Source organism: Oncorhynchus masou, chromosome 23 (genome assembly GCF_036934945.1).
Source record: "Oncorhynchus masou masou isolate Uvic2021 chromosome 23, UVic_Omas_1.1, whole genome shotgun sequence".
Lineage (NCBI taxonomy): Eukaryota > Metazoa > Chordata > Actinopteri > Salmoniformes > Salmonidae > Oncorhynchus > Oncorhynchus masou.
The window spans coordinates 22,820,421-22,845,193 of NC_088234.1; the positions used below are offsets into that span (position 1 = coordinate 22,820,421).

The window sequence follows — 24,773 nt, forward strand, 5'->3', positions numbered from 1 at the left end:
ACTCAATGTCATCACACTGAATGTTGTTGTTGAAATGAGGTGAAAACAACGTTGATTCAACCCGTTTTTGCCCATTGGGTGGACCCACCAGAAAGATCAAATGGTATATTGAAAAACATACAACAAAGTTCCAAATGTCGATAAATGTTGTTGTCTGTAGAAGTGCCTTCTATATGTTCTCTCTCAAACCAACAGAGGACATCTTTCTTTCAAGCCACAAATTGCAACTGCATGCACAATAACAAAGAGGGGTCCCACTCCCTAAAGAATGTGTCTCAATTGCTGACAGAGCTGTCAGACCAAGCAATGATGAAAAAACACAACTGTATGTTAATTTTGTCGCAGAATGCTTTGTGAACATTCAAATTCTTGTTCTTGATTTTAAAGTTGAGAGTTTATTTTCTCATGGCCGACAGGATGGATGGCATGGACAGGTGGTGGAGAGGAAGGAGGGCCGAGGGGATAGACAATGTCCTTCCCTGTCAGAACCAAGGATAACTCCGGTTGCACGGAATGACTGGGGGATGTGTTGTCAGACAGGATTTTCTTGGGGAATTTGAAAGTTGAAATGAATAATTGTGTATGTGTGCCCTGTGTACCCATGTGGGGAAAATACGCTTTTATACCAAAGGATAGTTGTGATGAACTGCCCTTTCCTCAGATTTTATTGACTTTTTATGAGAATTAAGTTGAATATGTCATTTGGTGGTGGATGCCTGGTATACTTTTGCTTGTACAGATCAAGTTTCCATGTACAGTGTGTGCTACAAAAGACAACAGATGATTATTTCTTTCAAACGTCATGTGACCTGTTCCATACATAGCACATTAGGCCCACGCCATCAATTACAACTTGTGAAGACTTGAAGAGAAAGCCTATAGCAGTTTGGTTTGTCAACCCTGCAGTCTAGATCTAAGCCTACTACTATAACACCTGTACACAGTTGTTTAAAGCCTAGGAAACCATTCAAAACAAATTGATGGATAATGTATGAAAGTTATTGTGTTCATAAATAATACGTGAACCAAAGAGAAACGGAACTCCTCATCTCAACGCCCATGGATAAAAAGGGAAGTTGTTTTGACACATGAGGCCCTTACTGAGATGCCACAGTCTAAACATATATCAAAGCCTTCCCCTGACAGAACTAACACAAATCTACAGATGAAGACTAATTTGACATTTTATCACATTTCAAGTGAATGATCTGCTGGCCAAAAAAAGTTAGTGAAACCATCCTTCACACGAGCAATTGATCATGTAGCGCGCACACACACACACACACACACACACACACACACACACACAGGTTGTGCAGTTGTGTCAATTCCAGACCTGTGTTTACTCCTGACGGGGCAGTTTTGTGTTGAGTCAGCATGTACATGGAAACGCCGGAGGCGAGGGCCTGCGGGGCCGTTTAGGATTTAGCGTAATGACTCATTAATAAGGAGGAAGGAGGCCAGAGTCACTTTTTCAAGACATTTTATTAACTCACCCGCTTTGCAAATGCCAGTCAAACTGACACGCCTCGAGGGCCATAGCTCTTCACTGCTACCGGCGAGAGAACCAAGAGGAGATCCAGCCTCATGCATATCCATGAGAGAGGAAGGATGCATCGGGCCCGGTCACCCTTTACACGAGCCTCACATCTCCTTGTAATTTTTCGCTATGACTCAGCCATCAATCACAACTGCGACCACATGAATATGGGATTGGAAGCGGACATTCTAGTTTTCCTACTGCTTTGTATGCAAAGCCATTAGGTGCTGATTTTCAGAAACTGTACATTTGATTGGGGGAAATGTTGATGCTTTCGTTTGAAATATGTCAAATGCAACAAAGACAATATTTTATGTTCAGTACAATGCTGGCTTAACAATAATTGTCCTATCAAATTTCACCTCACGAAAGGAATCTTGACATAGCTACCGGTTGAACAACGTGATGCCATGTCATATTGGGTCATTACCACTATCACATAGCTGACCATGATCCTGCCACAAAGTATTGGAACAGTGGAACCACTTGGAAAATGCTAAATGTTCAAAGGACAATTCACCCACATTTTGACATATTGGTTTCCTTACCATATAAGACATCTACGGATAAGGTAAGACCGAAATCTATTCTCTGGCCCCTAACGGTCTCCATACCCACTCAGTTGAGAAAGTCAATAATCTGATAAAACACCGTAATGAAAGATCTGTAAGTAAAAATCAACGTCAATATTGTAACCAATCAGCGCCCCAGGGTTAGACCCATCCATTGTTATAAAGGCCAAAATTCATATGAAAATGAACGATTACTTACCCACCGTTCTTCGTGGGGTAAATTGATTGACGTTCACTCAGTTGCTTTCGCACATATACAGAGTACATTAAACCAGCAGTGACACATTCTCCTTTATTGTGTTCATGAAATAGCTGAATGTATTGAGATTTCTTCGAAACAGAGCTCAAACAACACTATCTTCACAAGGAAGGCCTTTGCTTCGCCTTTTGGAGAAATAGCAATGAAAACCCCACAAAAAAACACAGGAGCTTTGCGATAACTACGTGGTAAATCTTAATCAGTCATTTATTTGTTGGCAAACAAGTTTCACTGTTACAACAAATATTAGTTATGAGGTCATTCAACTTGGAAACCCATACAAAAATGAATAAATAAAAAGCCATAATCATACTCATAATAAAAACTACTCTGTGCTGCTGAATTCTTTACCTCCATTTATCACTGTACTTTGTCATTTGAACAAATAAATAAATATATTTCCAGTTGTTTTTCCTCACTCGAAAGGTTTTGCAGTGCCCAGTTACTTATTGATATTCAATTTGTTCACTTTCTCTCCGAGAAGCACCTGTCTCTTAACTGATGAGGAAAGAAAATAGCTCTCTCTCTGCAGGCCAACTCTTGGCTAACTTTTCTGACACTTGGGATTTCGTCCCCTTCTATGGTGGGTGAACCAGAATTCTCTTTCTATCCACACAGTGAAGAAATAACCAAACTGTAAAATAAAATGGTTTGCAAAACATTGGTGGTTACACCGATATGTACGCTAATAAGTGTTTTGTGATTTTTTTTTTTGGTGTTATTTAGTTTTGTTGCTTTGTTTATTGTTTCTTGGAAAAAATTTGGCAAAATAATACTCAAGACCAGCACAACAAAAAGGAAATGCTCCGAACCAACTACATTTACAGAGACAAAGGTTTGAGTGGAACAAAAATTATACTATTATGTGCAATGCTAGTATCTGTACATTTACATAGAAATACCTCAGAATTCTCTGTTATTAGTTTTTTTCCCTCCATCTTCTTCAACGATTATTAATGTTACGGTAAAAGGGAAAAAAAACAAGAAAAACTAAAATATGCTGTAAAGCACACGTGATTTCAATTCCTTCATTGTTCAAAATCTGTTAATGTCGAACTTGCAGGAACACGTCAGCACAAAATGTACTGCAAAATCACCATAGAGGAAGAACCCCCCTTAAAAAGCCAGTATGGATACAGAAGTATAATAAAATAGTCTTATTCTTGATTTGTTCCGATTTTAACTCTACACATCAACTAGTAGCAGAATGTATTTTGGGTCCGTTTGTAGTTCCTTTGGACTGTCAAAATACATTTCAGAGCTCGAGATCCAGCTGTCCCGTGTGTTCATCTCCCCTCCCACTGAGAGAAAACACATCAATCCATACAAGGTTCGGCATCTCGCAAAAAAAGTGAAATGCACATCAATAGATTTCTCCAACATCGAACCAAGTCGAGTCGTATTATCCACAAAACATAACACTTTCAATATTCTGTTTGCTGTCAGTATTGAGACAGGCATCAGTTTCGCTTTTCAAATTCGGGACACGGAGTAAAAAACAAACAGGGGAACGCGTAGGGGAGGCAGAAAAAAAGCGGGAACCACGGCAATAAGGAATTGGGGCAAATGGGTCAGGGGGGGTTGGGTCTGTGGGCCTATAGGCTGGTGACCAGGTGCGAGGGCTCCTGGGGGGCCTCTTCGGGGGCAGATCCTCCTTGTTGGGGGGCACGATGAACCCGTCACTGCTGCCCCTCCCTAGCTGGTAGTAGGAGTGCAGCTGGTGCAGGTGGTTACGTGAGCCCAGGTTGGGCATGCTCTTGTAGTAGACATCGTCCTGGCTGGCCTCGGGGCTCCTGCCCCCTGCCGGTAGTCCCTCTCCTGCATCTTTATCAGCAAGGGGGGCAGTGGTGGTGCCGTTAGCTGTGGTATCTGGTAGGCCTGCCAGCACGGGCATGCTGGTGTAGAGGGAGTCCCTGTGGTGGTGCAGGTGGTGGGGTTGGGAGCTGGGCAAAGTGGGCTCCACGTCTTGGGTGTTCTCGTTGGTGAGCAGGGGGAAGAAGCTCTCACTGTTTTCCTGCGGGATCCGCCGGCGGGACGAGGACGAGGTGGTGGTGGCCGAGGAGAATGCTGGGTGGTGGTGGTGGGGGAGCGGAGGCTGATGCGGCAGGCCCTGGTTGTGGAGGTGGTTGTGGTGGAGGTTGTCCACAGGCGGCAGCAACGGTGGTCTCTGGGGCAGAAGAGGGGCGTTGGACTCCTCCCGAATCAGCTCCAGGCCCAGACCCTCATCGTGGAGGTGCGGAGGGAAGGAAGACTGATCATCCAAACCCAGCGCCACATTCATCCCCATCCCCCCCATCCCTACACCCATCCCCATACCCCCCAGACTAACATCCTTGCCTCCGTTGCTCACGTTGTTCACCAGCTTGTTCATGAGGTTGCGGTTTTGCTCGTGGTTGTTCAGGTAGGAAGGGATGTAATTGGAGGTCAGCTCTTTCAGGATCTTCTTCTCCAGCGTGGTCTCCTTGTGGTTGTAGCCCCGGTCGATGATCTGGACACAGTCGCTGATGTACTCGGCACTGGCGATGCTGTAGCTGTTGCCGTGGTTACCATTCAGTGGTAGAGTATCCATGACACTTGTATCCCGGGCATTGTTCAGGATTCCCTCTGGGGAACAAAGAGGAAAAGAGGAGAGAAGCTCATATAAGAGGGACGGAAGTAGCGGTCGCTCATTAGAACGGCTAAATGTCAGCCGCTTGGACGTGGTCATGCACATATTCGGCCCGCCAAAGCTATCTGCTTTCTTTCCATGTGTTGTGCAACCTTCAGGGTGGCTCACCGATTGTGATATGTTGGCCTATAGGTCAACACTCTTTCACTTGGTTTTTGTGTTGTGTACATATGGTATGTTCACAAACTGCAAGATTGTCTCAATGATTCAACGTAGTCAGTCAATACTAGATACACTTACCTTTACTCAAGCAACACACAAGTACTCAAGTACTTGTAATGCAATCTACATTTCTATCGTGATCCTCTCTGTTTGGCTTGTGTTGTGATGTTGTTGCGAATAACTTTGTCCAAACATGAGAACATTTATACGTGTGACAATTGACAACATGTAAGCTTTAGGCACATACACTCAACAACAACAAACCACAGCCATGCATTTCCCTTTAAGAGTGAGATATACTACCTACAGCTCTGTTTATACATTTCGACCACCAGGTCTATTATCCCCGACTTAAAGGTACATTCAGCAATACGCCATATTCATACACTGGGGGCAATTTCCTGCCTACAGCCATCAACAAAAACAACATTGAAACCTGCCGCAATGTGGGCAATGGGGATTGGGGGAGGATAAATAGGGATGAGCAAAAAGTAGCAGTCTTGGCAGATTTGAATTGTGTTGTTTTTTTATGCCTGTTAGCATGGTGATGTCATACTGCTGAGTCTACCTTTAAGAAAGCGTCATCTTTAAATGGATTTGTCCATAGACTAATGCTGAAAGAAAGTTAATGGTAAACTTAATGACTCCGCAATGACACATATAGGCCATAGAGGACATGGTGATAAGGGGTCAACTTTACAGTTACACATTAGGAAAATACTTTCTGTTCTCTCATGCAGAGAAAGTATGGATGTTTTATATTAAAATGTCCACGGTGTCTTATAGGGATGTGTCAATGCAAATGTAGGAAATGTCAGCATTTAGCCTCACACAAGGTTATCAGGATATTTAAAACGTGTTTGAAAGAGGAATGTCTAAAGTTAAAGCCTCTCCACCTCTTTTTTTGTTGTTGTTGCAAAAACTGTATGTAAGTTTGACCTTTGTTTTCTGCAGAGTGCGGCTGAATTCTAATGTAACACAGAAACATATGCCGGTGGTGACCAAGTTCCAAGATTGGCATTGGATTTTGATTGGCCAACATTTGAGATGAATTCAATCTCTTAGGACCAGGAGCATGCTGGCTACTTTGGCCAATTAAATCTTATATTATGGATTACAATGTCAGCTATACAGGATGATAATATCTTATCAGAGGAGGCTGGTGGGAGGTATAGGAGGAAAGGCTCATTGTAATGACTGGAATAAATGGAACTGTATTAAAAACATCAAACATATGGAAACCACATTCGACTTTGTTCCATTAATTCCATTCCAGCCATTACAATGAGCCTGTCCTCTCATGGCTACTCCCACCAGCCCCCTCTGGATCCTATTATATCAAATGGATGCTCCTTGGGGCTGATCGAATTTGCAGAAGACATCAAGTTCTTTCAAGGCATCTCCTTTGTGAATATATTTGATGGACATTCTCCAGAAGTGGGTGATTATTTCAGAGGAGAGGTCTGACATTTTGAATAGTTCAGTTCTACTTCCAAATAAGATGACTGTTTACTCATTCCCCCTTTGTCAGCATAGAGTGAAAAGAAAGTAAAGCTAAGGTCAATTACATTTGGTAAGCAATGTTTAGTTTGACTCCCATACTTGTCTCTCTGTAGGGGTCTTATTGACAGCATGAGGAAAAGGAAAGACAAAAGAAAAAACCACAAGTAAGCATAACAGTAACAGGTAGAAGAGACGTTCACACAGGCTTGATGATGCGTTTCCAGAAATGGCCTCCCGTTTGTGATGTCACCATGCGTATTTGATAACACTTTCTTAGAAACTATAACCAGAGTATATTCAAGGGGGGGAAGATGAGTTTACATATATGACGTGCACTATAAATATTGTTATTACATTACATGCTAGTAATCTCCATTGCCAACAAACACTTGTGCACATGCCCCTATCACTCTCCCGTCGGTTTTTGGTAAGCGGTGGCTAAAGTTAGCTGACATTTGAAGTGGCTTTTTAGAGAAAACCAAATCATGGATTTCATCATTGTTCATCATTGATACAGTCATTGGCTCTGCTGGTGTTACTCCATAAAACTCCTATTTGACAGTTTAGTCTTGAAAGACGAACAACCATTTCAGAAGTATTCATCTGACTAAATACATTTCAGTCACATTTTCAGACACAATTTGCCTGACATGTACTTTTAATATATTGAACAGCTTTGGTAGAAAAATCTCTCGTTTTGTGCATTATTTTTAATGAACTGCAAAACAACAGTATTGTAGTGCATTGATGTTGTTTTTTGCTGGTTGGGCAAACATACTGCTTTACAGACTTTGAGGTTCATAATTACCAATGGGATACTGGCCTTTTACATAATTAGGAAGGTTCAGGCGGCTTAGTGTCATAGAAATTGCCAACATCATGTTGTCTTATTGGAAAGGAGCCCGGAAGTAGAAAAGTTTTGTTTAGGCTACTTCATTATTTTTTATATTAGAATCATTGATTGGGAGCACTAACAGAACAAGGATGTTCCTTCAACAATCTACCAGCAACACTTTGAAGTCGCAGTGCAAACAGCAAGCTTCATGTACAACCACAGCAAGCTTCACGGACAACCACAGCAAGCTTCACGGTCAACAGTGCAGCAAAACATCAAACGACTGGTGGTGTTTTCAGCTCCCAATTGGCGTGCTGACGTCCCTTCCCAATAGTTTGGGTTTGCTGCACCATTTCCGCACACTGAATTATGCATGCCAGGCAAGTGAGGCACATGAATGAGTTTGGAGTGTGACAAAGTGATTAGTGACGGAATGGCATGCCCCAATGGGAAGCCACCATATACCCCCCTCCCGCCAAAAGCCTCCAGCAGGTCTTTTGGGGACAAACGCAGATTTGTGTAGCAAAATAAGTCATGTCTAGCGCCATTCCAGCGCCATTCATGAAGGAATGAAAAGAAGGCTGGCACACCTTGCATGTTGTACATGCCCACTGACGGGTTGTTATAGACGGCCGATTCCCCGAGCAATGTGTTATAGGGATTGTTAGTGCCATGGGGACGGAGGAGAGCGTTAGTTATAAGATGGTTAGCCATTGCCCCTGGAGCAGCCAGACAGAGACAGAGGGAGAGAGAGAGGGAAGTAGAGGGAGAGAAAAAGAGAGAGAACATATGTATCAGTCAGGCAGACGCAGCCGAGGCAATGACAGCAATACACATTCACATGATCATTAAGGGCGAGTTGTTAAACAGTCGGGCTACAGTCGTAGCAAAGCTTGAAACAGACATGATCATGGTTTATCACGACGGCAGCAGTGAGGTGGGTCAATGATGACTCTGCTTGTTCAATGGGATAAACGTCCATTTAGCATTGTTGGGATTGGTGTGCTCACATTCAAGAGGTAGAATTGTAGGGGGGGGGTCCCAAATTGACCATGTCATTTTACAAATGCTTTTGAGCTGAATGTCGTTCCCCCCCCTCCCAATTCCACCCCATGTACAAGGTACAGATGCTCGCTGACAGTGTGCAACAGTACATACATAGACATTGTTTTGAAGCATAGACATACACAAAACGAAGACATAACACTTCAATAACATACCTGAACATAACATGGACAAATTATCACTCTACAGTATAGAACATGTTAACTCCATTTGATTTGAAGAAGGATGTTATGAAAGCTTTTGGCAGGTAACATTTCCGGGTTACTGTATTACGTTGTGTAAATGGTATACATCTCCCATATAATTTGTCCAGTAAAATATTGCCTTCACTTCTTGGCATTCATCTTTCCCATAGACAATTCCCTGGCAGAAACACCCTCAAATAAAACATCCTCATGGATGGTAAGTGCCATTACAGTGCTAAATTGTTGTCCCTTCGCAGTCCCTTTTCCCTGTACCACGTCTTTCTACTTGACTTCGTTTGAACAAAAGTGGAGGTTTGTGAAAATAGAGGCTCCGATTCTACTTGTCTAATCGTCACTCCGGACTATGCGACAGTGACAGATGCCTTTGCCTGTGGGACTCATCTGTTCCCAGATCAGTTCTAAATAAACGTTTAACTTTGAGCAATGTGACTAAATGTATCTAGACTAGAAGATAACACAAGGTAGTTTGGATGTGGGTTGAATGCCGCACAGCAGGTAGTTTGGATGTGGGTTGAATGCCGCACAGCAGGTAGTTTGGATGTGGGTTGAATGCCGCACAGCAGGTAGTTTGGATGTGGGTTGAATGCCGCACAGCAGGTAGTTTGGATGTGGGTTGAATGCCGCACAGCAGGTAGTTTGGATGTGGGTTGAATGCCGCACAGCAGGTAGTTTGGATGTGGGGTGAATGCCGCACAGCAGGTAGTTTGAATGTGAGTTGAATGCCGCACAGCAGGTAGTTTGGATGTGGGTGGAATGCCGCACAGCAGGTAGTTTGGATGTGGGTTGAATGCAGCACAGCAGGTAGTTTGGATGTGGGTTGAATGCCGCACAGCAGGTAGTTTGGATGTGGGTTGAATGCCGCACAGCAGTTAGTGAAGAAAAAACAGACAGACTTTTTGGGGAAATTGAAACATTTTGCGAAATATTGAAATATTGTGAGTTACGGTATTCAGTTGAACGTATCTGCAATAAGCTCCTGTTTATATGTTATGTTCAAATTGCTGAAACATCCAAGAGTATGTTTTCTCTCCAGATTCAGAGCACATAATATGATATTATTGAGATCCTAACATGCGCTCTATGACACCCATTCAAGTGTGCAGTGTGTACCAATGACTGCATAAATATCTCCCCCCCCCAAAATAAAATTCAGCAGAGGCGGAAATGCATGCCAATTAGTTCTGCCGACGAGGGACCCCGTTCTCTCGCAGTGCTCTGAATCTGTCAGAGCCAGGAAGAGAGAGCCAGGAAGAGAGAGAGAGAGAGAGAGAGAGAGAGAGAGAGAGAGAGAGAGAGAGAGAGAGAGAGAGAGAGAGAGAGAGAGAGAGAGAGAGAGAGAGAGAGAGAGAGAGAGAGAGAGAGAGAGAGAGAGCGAGAGAGAGAGAGAGAAAGAAAGAAAGAAAGAAATGGAGACAAACCGGTTCTCTAATGACCGATAACTCTGGTCTTGTACATACAGTGCCAGGGAATGTCTGTGTGTCTCAATTCTACGCCTGAACCAATTCTGAAAGGAGAGGTAGAGGACTCAAGGAAATGGCAAGAGTTGGAAGATGTATGACTAATTATGATAGCTAACTTTGAAGATTGTGTACAGCTCCGTTACGCATACTGTACTAAGGGCATAACGCACTGACCTAATGATAACATGTTGGGAATGGGCTAACAGTTAAAGTATGTGTAATTTGGCCAGCAAGGGCATAATGGGAATGGTACAGAGGGGAAACGTCTGTTGTGTGTGACTACAGGCGATATTCTGTAGCTGTGCTATTGTCTTAGAACATGTATTATTGACTAGAATTTGAACCAAAAACAGTTTCCTGTTGGGTTGTCTACTCCTCTGACCACACAGCAAAGCATGAACAAAATGGCCGACATTATGATTGCCCAAAGGACAACAACAAAAAATATTTAATTCCAATCAGTTATCCAGTTGAGTAACTTCACCAAGTGTGTTTTAAGAGGCAAATCATTTTATGAATATATCATTGCACGTCGATGCATCGGAACAGAATCACAATATCACAATTTACTCAACTAAACTCCTATTTTAGACTTCATTTGCATACATTGTTTGATGTGGCTATTAATATGGATGTATGTATACATTAGGTTATAATTTCCATTTGATATAATCACTATGTGCTCATTTCTTGTTGCCGTTGCTTCTCTTATTCTGAAGCCTTCCAAAAATACCAGCCTAATTTTAAATTATAAACAGCTCCTCCCCACCCTCTGTTGGTTCCCCCACTTATGGGGTCTGTGTTTGATATATTGGACCTTTTCCAAATCATGAATGCGGGGATAAATTAAACAAGTCGAGGTTATCAAGATGATTGTATGGAGTCAGCAACAGTTATGCAGAGACTGAGGCAAGGTACTGAATATTGAGTTGAAGAAGGACTAGCAGGGAGAGATGTATTCTCTTCCACACATACTGTAATTCCATAACAACATTGCAGAGAAGAGCAAGGAGAAGGTTTGTGATGTTTATGACGCTTCGGAACATGATGTGTTATCCTGCGCCAGACTGAAAATGCATCTGTGCAGACGTAGTGTTTATTCTCACGCTTTACACATCAGACCTGACTCGTTTCAACGCCTTGAGCTGAAAACGTGTTCATTAATTCACTCCCCTCTTTCAGGCCTTAGTGATATATCTACGGCAGTGTCTTCTAGGCCTGCCCACCCCACTGAGCTCCACTCCTTTCTCTCTATCCCTCCCCCAGCTAAGAGCCAACATCTTGGGATGACGCTCGTCGCTGAGTGCCTAATTATTGAGATCTCGACACTTCCTCTCACCGTCGAACATCAATCCATCATCTAAACTGCGTATTAGTGTCCGGGTTGAGAGGGAGAGGGCGAGCGGATTTAGAGAGTGAGGTAGTGGCAGGGACTCAACCCCTCCGTCAAGGGACCCAATGTCTGGAGAGGAGTCGTCCCTGAGAAATGTCAGGGGGGTGGCATCGTCATCTAGTGCAGATATGGTCTAGGAGGATTATATAATGCCTCTGACACTCAGACCTCAGAGTCTGCACTAGACATGTGTATTTATTTGGACCGCTATCCAACGCGCTACTGTGTATTTATTTGGACCGCTATCCAACGCGCTACTGTGTATTTATTTGGACCGCTATCCAACGCGCTACTGTGTATTCATTTGGACCGCTATCCAACGCGCTACTGTGTATTTATTTGGACCGCTATCCAACGCGCTACTGTGTATTTATTTGGACCGCTATCCAACGCGCTACTGTGTATTTATTTGGACCGCTATCCAACGCGCTACTGTGTATTTATTTGGACCGCTATCCAACGTGCTACTGTGTATTTATTTGGACCGCTATCCAACGCGCTACTGTGTATTTATTTGGACCGCTATCCAACGCGCTACTGTGTATTTATTTGGACCGCTATCCAACGCGCTACTGTGTATTTATTTGGACCGCTATCCAACGCGCTACTGTGTATTTATTTGGACCGCTATCCAACGTGCTACTGTGTATTTATTTGGACCGCTATCCAACGCTACTGTGTATTTATTTGGACCGCTATCCAACGCTACTGTGTATTTATTTGGACCGCTATCCAACGCGCTACTGTGTATTTATTTGGACCGCTATCCAACGCGCTACTGTGTATTTATTTGGACCGCTATCCAACACGCTACTGTGTATTTATTTGGACCGCTATCCAACGCGCTACTGTGTATTTATTTGGACCGCTATCCAACGCGCTACTGTGTATTTATTTGGACCGCTATCCAATGCGCTACTGTGTATTTTTTTGGACCGCTATCCAACGCGCTACTGTGTATTTATTTGGACCGCTATCCAACGCGCTACTGTGTATTTATTTGGACCGCTATCCAATGCACTACTGTGTATTTATTTGGACCGCTATCCAATGCGCTACTGCGTATTTCCATGATTGTTTTGGGAGATAATTGTCATCATATCACGAAATTGGGAGATAATTGTCATCATATAATGAAATTGGGATATAAGCATTTGTGGATGGTTCAACGTATTTTTAAAGAACAAAGCAATTACCATTACTTTCTTGGTTTCGCACTTTGTTGGTTGACAGCTGTCACGAAGACGGGTATAGCATTTACAAATAGTCCTGCCTCAAATAAATATTTTGCTCTTGTCCAACTGCCATTTGGTTAGGCAAATGTATTCATGCTTTGTGCAATTCATATTGGCATTTACTTTGGTTCTTGGTCCAATCAGGTGCAAAATCCACCCTTTTGAAACAAATTAAAAGTTTCTTAATTTCATAAATTAGCACATACACTAACTGCATTATCACATTGAAAAGCTTCATTATTCTACAAAAGTCAAGGTCATTTGTGATGAGTTGCTATTTGAATAAAGTAAAAGGGATGAATACTTTTTTATTAACAACAGGGCAACTTTCTATACGAGCAGGTGAGGGGGAGAGGAATGACTCCTCTTTAAACACGAAACTAAAACAGGTTCATCCAACTCTTCCCCTATTCTAGTTCTGTCACAAGTCACAAAGTGGACCATCTTTTGTCAAGTGTGAGAACAACCCTGACTTGAAGGATCGCATATTTCACAGTCAGGACACTGGATGAGCATAACGCAGGAATCTCCAACTCCAGTCCAAGCGAGCTACTGTGTTTGTGATTTTGGTCCAGCCCAGCACTAACACACCTGCTTCAAACAATCACGGTCCAGACAGACGACCATTATTCGGCAATCATTCCAAACAGGTGTCTTTGTGCGGAAGTGGAACAAATGCTCTTCAGGACCCAACACGAAATCCTTCCGCTTTTGTCACAAAGGCAATTTTTTTCCCTTCTTCCTCCACATCACACAATGTTGAAAACCTAAAGGAGAGGCTAGTGGGTTGCGGCGCGTTCAAGCATGTGCGGTGCAAATTGACTGAATATTACCTCTGTTCAACGACGCCGAGCTGTTGATGTCGCCGGTTATGAAAGACGACTCTGACTGTTTCCTGACTGTGTCGTTCCACATCCGACGGATCCGACTCTGCAGAGGGGGAACATTACAACTAACACATCAGTGGGGTTTTGTAACGGTAATGGAATCAGTGCTTAAAGGTGGCTTCCAGTTAGGATGTATACAGTCTGTCTTGGGTGTGTGCAGCAACATTCACCATAAAAACACACCTCAACTCTGTGCTGATATATTCATTCAGACCTCTTGTTGCAGAAGATGTACACAGTACATTACTGTATTCTTTGTTACTGTGTTTTTCTGTAAGGCTTTGTAAAGGTTTGACTTCCACATCTCACAATAGTGTTATCACAATTGAGTCATTGCAACTGTTATTGCTACCTATCGTCGCTGTTATTGCTACCTCTTGTTGCTGTTATTGCTAATTTTCACTGGTGTTATTGCTACCTCGCATAACTCTACACTGCTGTAAAAGTCAAGGCCATGTTCAAGTGTACAAGTGCTTGTGGGAGCAGACTTGCCTTCCAATAGTATTTACAGTATTCAGATGCTTTAATCGTTTGATCGAGCCTGCCTGCAGTAAAAGCATGGGCAGGTTTTGCACTTTTGGGACTATTCCATTGGTTCCATTGAGAGGTGCAGGCTCAATCAAGCACAGCTTAAGTCTTTGAGAGAAAAAAATGATAATTCTATTTCAACCCAGCGCTGTGTGGGAGTTGGGTTGATCAGTGTTCATATTTCAAAGGTCTCTTTCTCTGTCCAAGTCTCACTTCCAACTTTCATTTAGAGAGAGAACCCTACCTCCCTAACCACCCAGAGCCCACCGGTTTACGATGTACTTTGCTAATTACACGTTCATTTAAAAGCCTCCGAGTTGCCGATAAATTACAGGGTGTTTACGACCGCTTCCGTTCACATGCGGTTGATGGCGAAAACTCGGCGTAGCGGTTAGCCGTTGTGTCAATGTGCTGCTATATGTAATTAAAGGGTTAATTATGTACGCTGAGACCAGCTTCCGTCGTGACAGGCTGATGGTGTGCCGTAGACTATTTGCATGATTCATAAATGTATGGTTAACAACCTATTAATGAACATTGACCAAGTAAATACAGTAAATGGGCTACAATGAACTTTCCGGTCAACATCAGCAGATAGAATGAAGTAAAAATCTATATCAGATATGCTCGTAGTCAACCATATACATTGCCATGTGAGGTGAGGTGAGAGGAGAGGCGCTACCTACCTGTGAACCGGTGGAATATCTCCCTGGTGGGCGGGATGCTGAGCTCTTCCCAGAGCCAATGGAACTCTCCACACTCTTGCCACTGCAACAGTGGGTACGCAGACACTTTCCGTACTCTTTACGCACCTGTGAACCACACACACACACACACACATTCCCATTCAGACGCAGAAAACCAAACAACTTGTTGGTGATACAGTAAGAACATGAATACTGTAGTTAATAACTACATTACTTTCTAGCTTGCTACATGGTAATAAGCCATGTCATGTATAATTCTGAGCTAACCACCTTGCATTTCATGTGTGGTTTGAGAAGCTGACTAAAGCTCATACAGCAAGCTAATACAGGGGCATATTTATCAAGCTACTCAGAGTCAGAGTGCTGAATTAGGATCAGCTTTGCCTTTAGATCACAAAGAATAAGATTACATGGACAGGACGGGACCTGATCCTAGATCAGTACTCCTTCTCTGAGACGCTTTGTGAATACAGTCCCTGAACCACAAGGTTAGAGTAAAACACACACCTTCTTCTGGAGGACGCAGTGGAAGATGAAGATGAACATGCCCTGCAGGGAGTTGAAGATGGTGAAGAGGTAGGCCATGATGACCGTGCTCTCGTTGACATACATCAGGCCGAAGGCCCATGTCAGCCCCAGCAGACAGAGCAGCGCTATGGCCCCAATCACCCACGATCTGAAAGCAGAAAGAGACAACGTCAACATTCTGGACGTTCTCAGAACTGCTAGAGAAGTAACAACAAAACTTGAATACTTGCGAAAAGATCTATGATTTTTGTAGTCTGTAATTTCCTAAAGAAATGTATGTGAATTATCACAAACTATCACCAGTGATGATTGTGGACTAGGGCTCGCATTCTGTCTGACAGATCCCTGTGCATACATACAGTGGGGCAAAAAAAGTATTTAGTAAGCCACCAATTTTGCAAGTCCTCCCACTTAAAAAGATGAGAGACAAAATGAGAAAAAAGACAGGTGTCTTTTATACTGATAACAAGTTCAAACAGGTGCCATTAATACAGGTAACAAGTGGAGGACAGAGAAGCCTCAGATGAAGTTACAGGTCTGTGAGAGCCAGAAATCTTGCTTGTTTGTAGGTGACCAAATACTTATTTTCCACCATCATTTGCAAATAAATTCATTAAAAATCCTACAATGTGATTTTCTGGATTTTTTTCTCTCATTTTGTCTGTTATAGTTGAAGTGTACCCATGATGAAAAGGCCTCTCTCATATTTTTAAGTGGGAGAACTTGCACAATTGGTGGCTGACTAAATACTTTTTTGCCCCACTGTATACTGTAGCTGATGGTAAAAATCGAACTATGTAAATATGTAATTGTCCCAGGAAGCTACAGTTGAAAATGCACAAACAAGGTCTTGGTTTGGTTTCGAGACCAGATGCAGGAGAGGTGACTTCAAAGTCAACCAAGCCTCTGAGGTGGTCCGAAGTGGTGACTGTTCTCAGACTTCCCACTTAGCATTCTGTCGGCAGTGCACAACTCAGAAGGAGCATCACGACTACCTGTTCACTGAAGAGAAAACAAAAAAAACGGCATTTAAAAACAAACGTTTCACTATCTTGATCTGTGAACATACAGATGAACCAAAAAGAGAAGAGAAACGCAGGTAAAAAATAAATGTCCACCAGACAGACAAAAGTACAAATCTAGATGAAGGGAAGGAGGGAGGAGAGAAACGAAGCGGAAAATCGACAGGAGGAGTGGAATTAAATTGAATCGTGTGTTCGCCTGCTCCTTGGGGACACCTATCATTTTACTCTCGCTCGCCTTCTTTCAAGAGTTGCACACATTATTCATCAATTACATGACAGACCATCAGATAGTGTACTCTTTCAAATTTGAAAATGGGAGAGAGAGACTATTACTGGACCAGGAACAGTGGAAAACTCAAGGTAACTCCCCAATATTAAAATAGTACTTGGTGTATAATTAATACATAGACAATAGGCGATACAGTTTGTATGACCTCGGCACACCTAGCAGGTGTGGCATAATCACTGGAAGACAAATGAATATGAACACATGTAAACACAGTATTTTGAATGTGCTGCCCGAGGGTTGTCCCAAAAGCCTCGACAAATAACGAAGCTCTGAATGATTATGCTAGTATAAACAGAAATACCAGTGCACTTCAAATCAATTAAATGATGAAAACAATTACCTTTTTTCAAAGCTTAAATTGCACAGTGCATGACTACTTCTCCCGTGACAAACTGGGAGACTTGTTTCAGCGTTCTGAGATGACTTCACCAGAAGCGTACCCATTTGAGCTAATATTGAACAAATGTGAGGTGTAGGTGAGTATTCCTTCCCTACGACTTGACGGAGAGCTTCACTAAACATTTACTAAAGGCATGTGGTGGTAAAAACATGACTCATTACTTTGTTATGATGAAATGTATGGATAATGAAGATAGTGTGTCATGAATGGATGACCTGTCCATTTTACTCTTACTTGATCTCGGGTTCGTAATCCTCATAGCTGACAGGAAAGAAACAAAATGAAATCAATAACCAAACAAAACTCCAAAGCAAATATTCCAATAATGTGATTTTGAATGACACAATATAGTAATAGGAGAGGGGGACAGACACACAGACATAAAGACAGACATTAAATAATACGCCCCAAAAAATGTCTCATCAAATAAAGTGCTATATTGATTACATCCAATAGTCTTGAAGCCAGAATCCTCTTACTCTCACTCACTCACTCGAATTTTGCGGTCAGTTACAGATGCTAAAACGTAATTATCGTATTCACAATCGTCTCCACTCCTCAATAAAAACGGGAGGGTCTAGCATTTCGCCTCAATCGTCTGTAATAAATGAGCCAGGTGCGATATAGCAAAAAATAAATGATTTATGGAATTATTGGGGCCAACCATGAAACATAATATTCCCAGATCTATCTTAATGACCTGTTGGGAGAGGCACTTCATCAAGCTGATTGCCCCCTCAGGTAGATCCAACAAGGGTGGGAAAAAATAAGAGGGAAATATTGACCTGGAACTAGGGCAATACTGCAGAGGGATGGGCGACAAACAGTGTGTGTGTGTGTGTGTGGGGGGGGGGGGTGTTAAGTGGAGATGCCTTCGGACATAATAGAAGTATCAGGGAGGTCAGGATATGAAGAGGTTATTTTTCATATCTTCCTTGGTTTGTATCTGGTCGCCTTTGCTTTTCACTAAGAATTGAGGATGATAGTTATTTTGCCGTGAGGGCTATCTTGGAACAATCTGGTTCAAGGTAGCAGATATCCTCAGCAACCATCATTTCCTCCTGTTCTCACTCACTCACTCCGGAAATGTTCAAAACACTGTATGAGAAGAATCTGGACAGGGATACGTGTCATTTCTAAATGCCTGTCAAAGATGCACAATATACTCCAGAAATATATAAACATGCAACAGATTTTACTGAGTTACAGGTCATATGAAGAAATCAGTCAATTGAAATAAATACATTAGACCCTAATCTATGGATTTCATACGTATGGGAATATAGATATGCGTCTGTTGGACACAGATACCTTTTTTTTTAAGTAAGTATTTTTGTTCATTCAAATTTGCTATAAGCTTTTGTGCATATGGAACATTTCTGGGATCTTTTATTTCAGCTCATGAAACATGGGACCAACACTTTACATTTCTATTTTTGTTCAGTGCATATTCCTGCATCAGAATTATATATATAGATTTTTTACTAAGTTGAGAAACTCTCCTAATTAACCCCCTACCACTTTCAGTCCTACAGACCTGGGCCCATTTCCCAAAGCTGAAGTGGCTCCCGTAGAGCCGGTGAATACCCTCGCAATGATGCCACTCCAGCTTCATGCTGAATGGTTCCACCGCAGCAAAAACAGCACTTGTGCGCTTTCACCGGAAAAAACCAGGGGAAAGTGCTGATTGTGTTAATAGTCGGGTAGAAATATCAAAAATGAAAATAAATTGAGGAGCAAAGTGTTCCAATCCAAAACAACCACATTAAACTGGCACCAATTTTCTTTTTGAAAAGAGACAAATTAAGTCAATTCTGAGAGGTGATATGCATTTCAAATGGCTTGAGATCGCATTATAGCTCATTGCAATTGGTCAATTGAGTCGCCTTTCACCTCAGCATAAAGGAGTCTCATTGACTAGTTGAAAGGAAATAGGAAATGCTGTTATCTACTCAGCAGGATGCCAGTGGTTTAACTAAAGTTTTGTGTACAAAGAAATGTCGATGACATCTCGAATCGATCATACCATCTTAATTCGCATATTCCTTCAGGGTCTATTGCAGGGGAATTCTCAATAAGTAGATACTTTATTCACCATGAAGCAGATACAGGACACGTCTACTCACAGTGATTTTTAAGTTATTAAAAGAGACGTGTCATGGACAATCTTCAGTACGCATTCCTACGTTTCTCAGCACCTTGTGGACTGCAGTCATTAACGCTCAGCAAGTTCCCAAATATAGGGTTCGACAAAGTTTGGTAAATGTTTGCGTAAGAGAGGAAAACAACGTCCAATTTGTGCCAAAGGAACAACGAAGCTAAATCCTACAGAGCACAAATGATTATGGGGTCAAATACAACAGGTTACGCCAACGCAGCACTCACAACACATATCGGATGAGGAATTGACACAGGAAAGAGTCTTTGTCTACCGGGAAAGGCAATGGGGACCAAAACAATGTGGCATCTTACCAGTGCCATTCCACAATAAGAATTCCATCATAATAACGATAGCTAACATGAGGAAGAAAATATAAAAGACAAAAGATAAGAGTTAAAAAACAAAAACCTCAATAAGACAAAGCATAGCATGCTGTGTTATTCAAAAGAAGAGAAACTGAGTGAAATGAAGTCAATGTGCAGAGAGAGAAAAAAACATGGAACATTGATTAAAAAAAAAGCAACGTGATGACATTTGAAAATAAAGTGAGACATCAAATGATGAACACCACCAAATATAAGAAAAAGAGTGAAGAAATGTCCTACTAAATTATGACCTAGCAGGAGTCTGGACATTCTTACAATCCAGTAGAATGTTTTCTTCAAAATCAAAATGCTCACTGTGTCAGACTTAAAAACAATCCATTATTTTCATCATCAAACAATTTGATTATTAGTAGCAGGCCAAATTGTTAGCAGTAGCCTAAATCATTTACAACTTTAAGATTTGAAACTGATACAGTCCATTCAAAGCAACTAATAGTGTTGTTAAAATAGCAGTAGGCCTATTTGTTTTGTATCATATTTGTTTTCATTGTCACAGGTGCCATTTTGGACATAGCCATGTGGAATGAGATATTGTACATACATCTAGAGGTCGGTCTATCAGACGCCAGAGCTGGGAGAGAAGGGGTGATGACCCTTATGTTGTGGCCTGAGAGACAGAGAGGCCGGAGATGAGGCTTCTGATTCGGCCGAGGGAGGCATGTGTGACAAATCATATGATAGAGAGAACTCTCCACAGAGAAATATATCCTCTCCACAGACAAACAAGGCAATGATTCTCAAAGAAATTATCTCTATGGCTCATTCACAGTATTTTTAGATTACATCTCCCTTGATAAATAGCAAGGGGAAGTTCAAAAACTGTACTTACTATATTTTGAGAGGTAAACAATTTGTTACTAATGAGTGATCAAATCATCCAAGTATAAAAAATGGTGTGCTTACATTTCTCCATAGTTACATTTAAAGCCACTCAGTTGGTGACTATCAACTCAATAACCCGTTCAAAGTCGGGTCGCAATATCAAAAGCTGTGTCAACAGTGTTAGCACTAACACGGATGACACTCACAACCTGGGCTGTTGTGGTGACCCCTGTTACCGCCACACCGGCAGTCATGAGTCATGACCACAGTAAAATTCCATGTGACCGTTGAGTCAATGTAATAGCGCTTTCTAAGGTGATGATTCATTCAAAACAGCCATACACATAGAGCTTATGCATAGGCTTTATAAACCCCCAAATAATAATAATTAGGATTGTGCTATACAATACATAGCCTAACGCATATAAGGCATGTCAGGAAAAAAAAACATAAAACAAAACAGATTTAAGATGTCTTTGGTACATAATTGGTCGAGTGTATACTCCAAAATTAAACAAATTAGAGTAATCACCATTGAGTGTGGACTGTATTATCATGCATGCTGGATGGACTGGTTACCTTATGCTCCACTCCAAAATGTATATCAATGTGTCTGGGAGATAATGTACAGCCCGAGGCGATGCTGTTGGTTCATTGATTGTGCAGGGCTGATTACAGTTAGCTATTGTCATAATTAATTGGGTGACACTTTACCTTTAGCTATAGAGAATATCTCACCACCATGCGTTACCCATCGCCTACAGTCTCTCGTTTATTCTTTTCTCCAGCGCGCAGACAGGCTGTCAAAAGTTTCGTGAAACATGTTTATTGTGAAAACATGTCACTATGGATGTTCTTGAACAGATTTCACTGGGTTTCCCAGACTAAGCCCTGGGTAGCTACAGGAACAAGGTTGGAGAGGCCATGGCATACAGAGTTTGGGCTGAATACCACCTGTCGGGGGCAGCGAGAACATGCTCCTCAAACAATAGATGAGTGAAATAAGTGTTGTTAAATGTATTTCCCAGCTGTTCATATTAAACTCCTGCTCCTCCACTATAAAACCGAAGTACAGTACAGACCGGTGGGATAGCTACACTAGCCGCCTCCATTCACTATTCGAGTGCGTACAGATGACATGTCTTTGTCCCCCTGCCCCTTGTTCCTGCCCATTTGATAACGGGCCATTTTTAAAATGAACCTAATTCTAGATATTACACAAGATTACATTGAGAATAGCCTGACAGGTGAAAATATGATCACTTGATAAGAGAACAGCTGTGCAATTTGAGGCAAGGAAAAGAGCGCAAGCTTTTCTTTGCTACTCTCTCAAATGGTCAATAGCCTATAGTCACACCATGCAACTAAACAAACGTTAGAAAGTCTTAATTACAACAAACACTGCATTTGGAAACTATTCAGACACATTGACCTGTTGTTGTTTTTTAAGCCTGTTTTTGCTTTGTCATTATGGGGTATTGTGTGTAGATTGATGAGGGAAAACAAACTATTTAATCCGTTTTAGAATAAGGCTGTAACGTAACAAAATGTGGAAAAAGACAAGGGGTCTGAATACTTTCCGAATGTACTTTATGTTGTAATTTCTAAGACATTCTAAGGTTTGTATAATTCACAACTACAGTTGCCAAATAATTCAAAATCGAGCATTTAGGACCTGTTTCAAGTGATCACTTTTATGCTCAACATAGCCACTTTATACGCGCACTCGCTCTGTAATGGTAAAAAAATATCCTTCCTATTTTATTCAGCTAAGTTCAATTATATTCTTCTTACTATAAAATCAGATCAAATAAAATAATGGCACGGGGCTTATAAGCATATCTTGTCAGCTAAATGAACAAGCCTACAGCTTATGGCATGGAGCATAGCCAGATAACATAGGCTTACAGTAGACCAACTCATATTCTGTTCTTCTGAGATACATTTTCTTTCCTATCATAATGTTTCTTTAGACCTGACTAAAATAAATAACGGATTTATTGTGATGGTGACCGCCACAGCCCTAATCACAAATAAACAAAACCAAGCTAAACTCATGGTCATCCTAGCTCCAATCAGAGTCCACAGAGACGCAACAGTACGCACGGCCCATTATAACATATCATCATATTCACAAACCTCATTTTAAAATTGGTTGTTATTGAGTCACGGACAAATGTCACAACAGCCAACATGTCTCAGACTGCTATCGATACTATCCAAAAGAGTGCTGATGACACTGATACAGACGGCTCTGTCTAGTAGGGTGTTCTGTTGTTTATTCAGAACGGGATACACAGAGCAGGCATCCTCTGGAAAACGAGCCTCGGCACTGCAGGCAATGTGAGTGTGTGCCTGCGTGCGTGAGTAAGAAAGAGTGTCTACTGTATGTGAGAATGAGTGTGACTGTGTGGGTGTGTGTGGCGGGGTGTATAGTGTGTGTGTGTGTGTGTGTGTGTGTGTGTACTCGCTGACAGAACTAGGCCAGCAGGGTCTCACTCCACTTTGACAAAAGCATTGACAGGCAGCTGGAGATGATGCCTAGCATTACAGCCATTAAACACAGTGATGCTTCTAGAGTGTCTTCGAACTGCCGGACAGGGAAAACACAGAAGCTCTTTATCCATCAGTAGGATATAGGAATGGTAGACAGAGGCAAAAAAAAACTACTTAAGCCCGGCCGCAAAATAAGTCTACCCTGACACCTGGTTGGACTAACACCCCTAAGTGAACCAGAAAAATGCTGTGTCATCGTTTTGGCTGATTCCTTTCGTCTCCTAGAGGCGCAAAGGGCCTCACGGTGTCATTGTGAACTAATGTAGTGTTCCAAGATACCACCGACTCCACTTTGTTCCAAATGACCTTGAATTACTATTTAATCACTTAACAAACAGATACACATCATAACCAAAAGTATGTGGACACCTGCTCATTGACCATCTCATTCCAAAACCATGGGCATTGATATGGAGTTGGTCCGCCCTTTGCAGCTACAACAGCCACCACTTTTCTGGGAAGGCTTTCCACAATATGTTGGAACATTGCTGAAGGGACTTACTTCTGTGTGGCTTACCACTTCATGGCCGAGCCGTTGTTTCTCCTAGACATTTCCACTTCACAATAACAGCACGTACAGTTGACCAGGGCAGCTCTAGCAGGGCAGAAATTTGACAAACTGACTTGTTGCAAAGGTGCCATCCTATGACAGTACCACGTTGAAAGTCACTGAGCTCTTCAGTAGCGCCATTCTCTGCTGCCAATGTTTGTCTTTGGAGATTGCATGGCTGTGTGCTCGATTGTATACACCTGTTAGCAATGCGTGTGGCTGAAATAACCGAATCCACTTATTTTAAGGGTTGTCCACATACTTTTTATATATAGTGTAACACAATCATAGCTAGACATAAAATACAAAAATGATTCAAATTTAAATCAATGACCAAACCTTCAACATTTTATCTAATCCCACCATTGAGACCGATTGTTTTGTGGTAATATCACAATAGGTGGTTAATTTGTTTTCACCAAACAGTGAGCATATTAAATACATTCATACTAATTCCTTCATTGTCACTCAAACTGCAACGCCAGTAAACTGTGGGATTTATAATGTCCTTCAGAGTTCCATATCCCGAGTGGCAGGGAGTGCACGCACAAGCGCACACCCAGATGCACACACCCACCCACACACACTCCCATTTATGAATATTCATCCATGTGTTAGCGGATGCCGACGGGCCAGGTTCATTCTACCAGATTGTCTCGTGGCCTTTTCCCTCAGCCGACCAGTGTGCTCTTCCGATAATGAAGTACGCCTGCTGGAATACCTGTCCCGTTTTAACCCTCGCCTCCCCACCATGACACAACCTTTGGTGATAATGAGTTATGAACCTGGAGGGCTCTGCTTCCTGCATCTCTGCATGGCCCTTCTCACCCTTCAGATGTGTTTTGAGAGGTTCACAGGTAAAAAAAAACGGAAGAAGTTATTCTAAGCAGCGACACATGGTATAACGACACAGCTTCCGTCTCAAAGTCTAGGTTTAGTATGACGTACATAACATTGATTGTTCAATATCATTTTGCTGTTTCGGCTGCATTTATGCAAAGGTGACTTACAGTTAACATTTGTTCAGTATTTGTGG

At 42.0% G+C, this 24,773-nt stretch overlaps 1 protein-coding gene across 1 annotated transcript in view; it reads right to left on the bottom strand.

Moving 5' to 3' along the window:
• Positions 1-3,880: 3,880 nt before the first annotated feature.
• LOC135510600 (adhesion G protein-coupled receptor L3-like) overlaps positions 3,881-24,773 on the bottom strand; it is a 355,347-nt gene continuing 334,454 nt past the window's right edge. Inside the window, 7 exon segments of the mRNA XM_064931641.1 lie at positions 3,881-4,016; positions 4,019-4,975; positions 6,804-6,821; positions 8,130-8,258; positions 13,732-13,828; positions 15,000-15,125; positions 15,528-15,696. Of these exon segments, the coding sequence (XP_064787713.1) occupies positions 3,967-4,016; positions 4,019-4,975; positions 6,804-6,821; positions 8,130-8,258; positions 13,732-13,828; positions 15,000-15,125; positions 15,528-15,696 (1,546 nt within the window). The 3' untranslated portion in view covers positions 3,881-3,966.